Source organism: Brassica oleracea, chromosome C8 (assembly GCF_000695525.1).
Source record: "Brassica oleracea var. oleracea cultivar TO1000 chromosome C8, BOL, whole genome shotgun sequence".
NCBI lineage: Eukaryota > Viridiplantae > Streptophyta > Magnoliopsida > Brassicales > Brassicaceae > Brassica > Brassica oleracea.
Genome location: NC_027755.1, coordinates 11,479,113 through 11,485,974, shown reverse-complemented (window position 1 = coordinate 11,485,974; position 6,862 = coordinate 11,479,113). Strand labels below are relative to the sequence as shown.

At 44.4% G+C, this 6,862-nt stretch overlaps 3 protein-coding genes across 5 annotated transcripts; all 3 read left to right on the top strand.

Annotated features, from left to right (window-relative positions):
* Positions 1–440: 440 nt before the first annotated feature.
* On the top strand, positions 441–2,697 carry LOC106309599 (ethylene-responsive transcription factor-like protein At4g13040). Of its 3 annotated transcripts, none has more exons than XM_013746654.1 (7): positions 441–655; positions 1,303–1,372; positions 1,455–1,564; positions 1,645–1,792; positions 1,887–2,067; positions 2,159–2,280; positions 2,358–2,697. In XM_013746654.1, the coding sequence occupies exons 2-7, from the start codon at positions 1,330–1,332 to the stop codon at positions 2,390–2,392; spliced, it is 639 nt and encodes a 212-aa protein (XP_013602108.1). In that variant the 5' UTR covers positions 441–655; positions 1,303–1,329; the 3' UTR covers positions 2,393–2,697. The 3 variants fall into 3 exon arrangements, with proteins under 3 accessions (XP_013602108.1, XP_013602109.1, XP_013602110.1); XM_013746655.1 differs by having other exon boundaries at positions 467–655; positions 1,300–1,372; XM_013746656.1 differs by lacking the exon at positions 441–655 and adding an exon at positions 675–1,090.
* A 605-nt stretch (positions 2,698–3,302) lies between these two features.
* LOC106308657 lies at positions 3,303–4,754 on the top strand. Its single transcript, XM_013745797.1, has 2 exons — positions 3,303–4,219; positions 4,328–4,754. The coding sequence occupies exons 1-2, from the start codon at positions 3,303–3,305 to the stop codon at positions 4,752–4,754; spliced, it is 1,344 nt and encodes a 447-aa protein (XP_013601251.1).
* Positions 4,755–4,886: 132 nt separating this feature from the next.
* LOC106308656 lies at positions 4,887–5,791 on the top strand. The gene is made up of 2 exons (XM_013745796.1): positions 4,887–5,002; positions 5,050–5,791. The coding sequence occupies exons 1-2, from the start codon at positions 4,887–4,889 to the stop codon at positions 5,789–5,791; spliced, it is 858 nt and encodes a 285-aa protein (XP_013601250.1).
* The last annotated feature ends 1,071 nt before the right edge of the window (positions 5,792–6,862 follow it).

Sequence of the window (6,862 nt, the reverse complement as noted above, 5' to 3'; positions counted from 1 at the left end):
ACCTCTGGGAAATTAGGGTTTTCCTAGTTTCCTTATTTAAACGGAAATCGACAGTGTGAATTTCGGTTCTCATAGTTTGGCGCTAGAAGGAGGAGGAGTAAGGATCAATCTAACTCTCAACCACATCACGCTCAACCAGATATGTCAACTGACGACACGGATAAAGTGCAGACTCCTCTTGTTGATTAATTTGATTTTCTATATTCATAGCCAAGAAAAGGTCGAAGGGAAAGGGCATAGTTGGAACGCACAAAAGTGGGAAGAGAAGCGAAAAAATATACGAGAAGAAAGAATCACACGTTCCAGCCCTGGATTCAACTTTTTCTAACCTCATGTTTTTTTATTTTAGCATTTATCTTCTATTAGTCTTTTGTTATTTCCTTCATTTATCTGTCCCTACATAATAATAAACATTTAATATTAAAAAGAGTTTTGTCAAATATATTTAATTTTCCTTCATCTTCCCTCAGCGTTTACCAACCAAATAAAAAGAAGGCCAAAGGTGGTAGATGCATGAGCCTCGAATACCACCACAACTCAAAACTCATTAAACTCTTCTCCTTCTTTTATTTTGTTTCTCCTCAACAAGTATATCCAGAACTATATAAGATCTTCTTCTCACTTACCGCCTTCTTATTTTCCCTTCAGTTTAAAGGTAATTCAATTGTCCTGGTCCCAAATTGTTCACTTTTTTTTTGGCTCAAAGTTTCGGTTTTCCTGAAGAAAAACTTCTTGGATTTTACCCTTTAACCAGTTTCTTTTTTTTTTTTTACCCTCAAGCTTTGATTTTGATGCAATGGATTTGCTTCTTATGAGTTTTCTTACAATGGGTATGTTTTAGTTTTGTGGTTCACTGTTTCTGAAGAGACTAATCCTGAAAAATTGGGTCCTTGCGTTTTCTTCTGAGATTGGTGTCTTCTTGATGCTTTTTCTTTTCGCTGCTTTGTGGTACCATTTGTGAGAATCCATGAAAAAGGTGGCGGTGGTGGTAGGTTTGGTTTCTCATTGAGGGTTGACTTCATTTGGATAAAAAGTCTTCGGCCATTATAATTCAATCAAAACACAGATTCAATAGCCTAGCATCCTATAGGTGATCGTTGTCTTGACTTTTGGATCTAGTTATTATTTTTTTTGCATTTGCATTTGTGTTAATTACTTGTTTTGCGTTGTTCTTTGGATCTATCTTTGTTTGAGCAGTTTCTTGAGCTGATCAGTGTTTAGTTTAGTTTCTATGCTAAGCATTCCTTCTATGGAATTATGTTTCTGTGAGCTTGATCAGTGTTTTGATGTGATTTATAGCAGAGAAGTGAAAAAAATTCAAAAGTCAATATGGTGAGCTTAAGAAGGCGCAGGCTACTGGGACTTTGTTGTGGTAAAAATATGTTCTTGATAACGCTATATTGTCCAACATTAACATTGTGCAATGTTTACCAACTTGTTTTTGATCGGTGTAGGACCAAATGGTTATGTGACACCGCTTCCTTTTCTAACTGCTGAGGAGATGATCACTGGGATTCCAAATCCTAATGGCGTAGAAGCTTATAGTCCCGGGCCTAAGGAGGAGGTAATTGAGAAGCGAAGAAGGGTCACGCTCCTTTCAGTGAAGTGCATATATTGAGACCTTACCTGTTTTGGTTTTGGCAGAAAACGCCTATTGAAGAAGGGACACGCTCCCAGAGGCAAAGAACTCCTTCAAAATATATTATGCATTTCATGTCTGATTGCTCAGCTATTTCACCGGATGATTATGGTTCCATCTCTCTTAAAATGGAGCAAGACTTATGTGATTCAGGTCTGGTTTCTCACAATGAAACTTGTAATGTCTGAGATGAGTAATAAAGAATTGGCCAATTATTTCACCTTTTTATTTTATCTCCCATTTACAGACCAGCCGCTGAAACGAAGAAAGCGGCATAGAAGAAAGCAAGTAAAGAACCAAGAACCATGTTTGATGAGAGGAGTCTATTACAAGAACATGAAATGGCAAGCAGCCATTAAAGTTGAGAAGCGACAGATCCACTTGGGAACTTTCTCTTCTCAAGAAGAGGCTGCTCGTTTATACGATAGGTAAAGTAAATTTACATTTTTTAAAATCAGATTCTTGAGTGTTTGATTCAAACTATATATCACTTCCATTGACAACGGTTAACTCTATTAGGGCTGCTTTCATGTGTGGAAGGGAACCAAACTTTGAGCTCTCGGAAGAGGATAAACGAGACCTCAAACAACAAAGCTGGGAAGGGTTTTTGGCTTGCACACGCCGAAAAATTACCAACAAAAGTATGCTTTTGCTACTAAAGCAACCATAATATATGTTCTCTCTAACCAACTTTATCTCTGCTCTCTGAATATTACAGAACCTAAGAGAAGGATGGAGCCAGAGGAACTCTAATTAGGGTGGGTGTAGTTGATGATGAGGAGATCACTGGTAGTTATGGTACGCTGTTTACCTGAAGAAAAAGAAGAACGAGATTCACAAAACGTGACTATTCTTGCAGACATCTCTACAATTTTTTGGCAGAGGGTAAAGAGACTCAAATACGAAGAAAATATTAGATACATGAGGCTTAAGAGATGTATCTAACAATTGATAGGATTTTTTTTTTGTAGTTCGCTATATTTATTCAGACATGATTTGTGTAGCTTATACCTCATGGGGAAGTTGCTTAATATATTACAAAGATTTATTAAATTTGATTTTTATTATTACATCATCATTGCAAAGATGGAGCGGCCACAATTGATAACAATGGAGTCACCACACCCAAGGAGATCACACTGTAGGAGATGGATTCCATCTCTCCACAAGGCCCATCGAATAACAGACTCTAATCCGGTAAGTTGGATTAGTTTAGTCGGTTCGGCGGCTAAAGACGTCAGTTCGACTTTAGAATATTTTTAGCCGGTCGACTAAGCCGACCCGAAGTACCCGGCTTAGAGGGAACTTTGCCCAGGCCTGTATACTCGTCCTCTTGCATCAAGGCCCAAAGAGGTACGAAATTAGGGCATCAAGGACATGAGACCTATAAAAGGGGAAGAGGAAACAATAAGAAAAGGACTTTTTGGATTTTTACAAACTGAGCGGCTAGATCTAGGGTTTTAGTCATCTCTTTGATCTTGTTGCTTTGAGTTTTCTGGGCTGTCTCTCTCACTTTCCTGTCAATCTTGTAACCCTTTGGTTCGAATCTAATAAAACGTATTTAGTCATCTCATTTCCGAGTTATTTCAACCTAGTCGACTGAATCTTGTTCAAACAGTTGGCGTCCACCGTGGGGCTGACTAAAGTAACGTTCTAGATCTACATGGCTCGAGATGACGCCACAACCTCGCGCACCCCTTTCACTAGCGCGTTGACTAGTGTGCAACTCGAAAAGATAGATAAGCTGCGCCTACCCGAGTACAAACCCTGCGGAGACCCAGTGGAACACATGACAGCTTTCAACATCGCGATGGCGCAGACTCGACTCTCCGACGAAGAAAGGGACGCAGGCTACTGCCAACTGTTCGTCGAGACTCTCCACGAGCAAGCCCTAACCTGGTTCTCCCAGTTAGAGGAAAACTCAATCGGAAGCTTCCGTGACTTGTTAGCAGCTATTCTCAAGACGTACATTATGTTCACAAAGCGCAGCGCTACCGCGTCTAGCTTGTGGAACCTCAACCAAACCAAAGACCAGAGCCTCCGCGGCTACATGGAGAAGTTCAAAGCCGTGGTCTCGAGGATTGAAATCCCAGACAGTATCGCCATCGACGCCATGTGGAACACGTTGTGGGTTCGCTCTAAGTTCCGAGAAGACTTATACCAAAACCCAACTACGTCACTCCAAGACGCTATCGCGCGCTCTAATAACTTCATCCGAATGGAAGAAGATACTAATGCAATTCTCAGCAAGATGAACGTACCCAAAGCTCCAGCGGCTAAAAACGCCAACACGCGACAAGAACCGCGCCAGCAAGCCCCAAGCGACAAAAACGGCCGCAAAGACAGATACATGTATGTCGTCAACGAGAACAACATGCCGTTTTCACCTCTCGTAGTCCGCAGAGAAGGTTGGAACAAGTGGGTAAGGGAGCTCGATTCGTCCGACAAACCAGTCGATGCTGTTTGCGCGACCCAACCTACAACAGCAGCAGGTTCTGCGGCAGGCCCTTCCAGAACAGTCGATCTCACCAAGCACTGCAAATATCACGACGTCAAAGGGCACGATATGACAGAGTGCAAGTGACTCTATCCGCACTACCTCTCATCTCTCGCAAGTGGCGACTTTAAGTTCGAACCCCTAAAAGCTAAGCCGAAGAACGGCAAAAGCTAGAGCAAGAATAAAGAAAGGAGAGCCCAATGCAAAGCTACATGCAAAGGTCGACAAAATGAAACTCAACAACGAGACGACGAGGAGGACACTCCGAGGGGTAACGGCGAGGGAGACTCCTCAGCCGACGAAGAGCAACTAGCTAATCGCAGGCGCATTGAGGTTATACTCTCTCAGCAAACCTTATCGTCGGACGACAAGAACGACGACACGCCTGTACTCGAAGATTTGAGGGACGTTCTGAAACGAAAGTTTGAGTCAGAAGATAGCAACAGCTCCAAGCACAATGATCTTCGAACAACGTTGGATGCACGGAAGTACCGTCGTATCTCGGCTGGCAACCCCGATCCCAAAGAGCGCCCCAACGGTGACCATCAAGATAAACTCAACGCTGGCGCATGCGATCTTCGCATCCGTCTCAATCTTTCGAAATCCACGGACCTCTGAAGACGTTTGGAGCAAACTAAGACGTCAAGCAACGACACTCCATCGTCGAAAAACGACAATAACGTACCAACCGATTTACGCGCCTTCTTAGACTCCAAGCGAGTAAAAACGAGACAGCAGCTAAACGTCATTATGGGCGGTTCTCCTCCTTCCGGCAATTCTGTTCGCTTCGTCAAGGATTACCGTCGACAGGTCGCGACCTCGCAGAGGTGGCCGACTAGGCCATATTGGGAACAATCCGCCTTCCGGTACGCGCATGTGGAGTCACTCGAACTGTCAAGTTTGCTGTTGTAAGCACGAAGGCCCCTTACCACGCTATACTTGGAACCCCCTGGATACACTCAATGCAAGCTATTCCATCTGCTTATCATCAGTGTGTCAAGTTCCGCGGTACAGACGGAAAAATCAAAACATTGCGAGAAGATAAAAAAGCCGCTAGGGAGCTCCTAGTCGCCACAGTCAAACTCCAACGATCGTCTCTATCCGTTAATTCTGTTTCTCCTCCAATCTCTAAAGTTTTCTCCCAGGAAAGCAAAGTTCTCGAGTTACCTATTGAAGATACCGATCCAAGCCGGACCGCAAGGATTGGTGCATATCTGTCTGAGGATATGCAGCAGTCAGTTCTCAATTTCCTCAAGATGAATGTGTCCACATTCGCGTGGTCCATGGCGGACATGAAAGGAATTGATCCGGCTATAACGACTCACGAACTAAATGTCGACCCGACATTCAAGCCTGTCCGACATAAGCGACGCAAACATGGTCTCGACAGGTCAAAGGCTGTAAACGAAGAGGTCGACCGGTTAATCGGCGCTGGCTCAATTGTTGAGGTGCGCTACCCCGAGTGGTTAGAAAATCCAGTAGTCGTTAAGAAGAAGAACGGGAAGTGGCGCGTCTGCGTCGACTTCACTGACTTCAATAAAGCCTGCCCAAAGGACAGTTATCCTCTCCCTAGCATCGACCGTTTAGTCGAGTCCACAGCTGGAAACGAGATGCTCACCTTCATGGATGTTTCTCCGGGTACAACCAAATCATGATGCACCCCGACGATCGCGAGAAGACGGCCTTTATCACAGACCGAGGAACCTACTGCTATAAGGTCATGCCATTCAGCTTGAAGAACGCAGGAGAAACCTACCAACGGCTTGTGAACAAAATGTTTGCAGATAAGCTGGGCGTCACCATGGAAGTATACATCGATGACATGCTTGTCAAGTCGCTACACGCCGCTGATCACCTCAGTCATTTGCAAGTTTACTTTGAAACTCTCAACAAATACGGCATGAAACTAAACCCAGCAAAGTGCATGTTCGAGGTTTCCTCAGGCGAGTTCCTTGGTTACATAGTCACACAACGGGGAACCGAAGCCAACCCGAAGCAGATCTCTGCGGTCCTGAACCTCCCAAGCCCAAAAACAGTAGAGAAGTACAACGGCTTACGGGTAGGATAGCTGCACTCAATCGGTTCATCTCCAGATCCACCGACAAATGCTTGCCGTTTTAAGATCTCCTACGAGGTAACAGGAGGTTTATCTGGGATGAGAAATGCGAGGAGGCATTTACTCAACTCAAGCATTATTTGACAATACCACCCGTACTCGCCAAGCCAGATGTCGGCGACGTTCTATCTCTTTACGTCGCAGTGTCGCAAGCAGCATTTAGCAGCGTTCTGATAAAAGAGGACCGTGGTGAGCAAAAGCCAATCTTCTACACAAGCAGGAGCATGACCGGACCAGAAACGCGATAGCCCACTTCGTTAGTCTTTCACCCATACTTTCAGTCACATTCAGTGGAAGTATTAACCGACCAGCCCTTTCGAATGATACTCCAAAATACCAACAGGTCCGGAAGACTAACGAAGTGGGCTATCGAACTCGGTGAGCTTGATATCACGTACAAGAACCGAACCGCGGCAAAATCTTAGGTTTTTGCGGATTTCTTAGTCGAATTGGCCCCGGAATTGGAGCAAGACATCACACTCCCAAACCCAAACTGGACACTGCATGTCAACGGATCTTCGACTAACAAGGGCGCAGGTGCCGGAGTCCAACTACAGTCCCCGACCGGAGAACTGATCAGACAGTCTTTTAGCTTCGGCTTTCCAGCTTC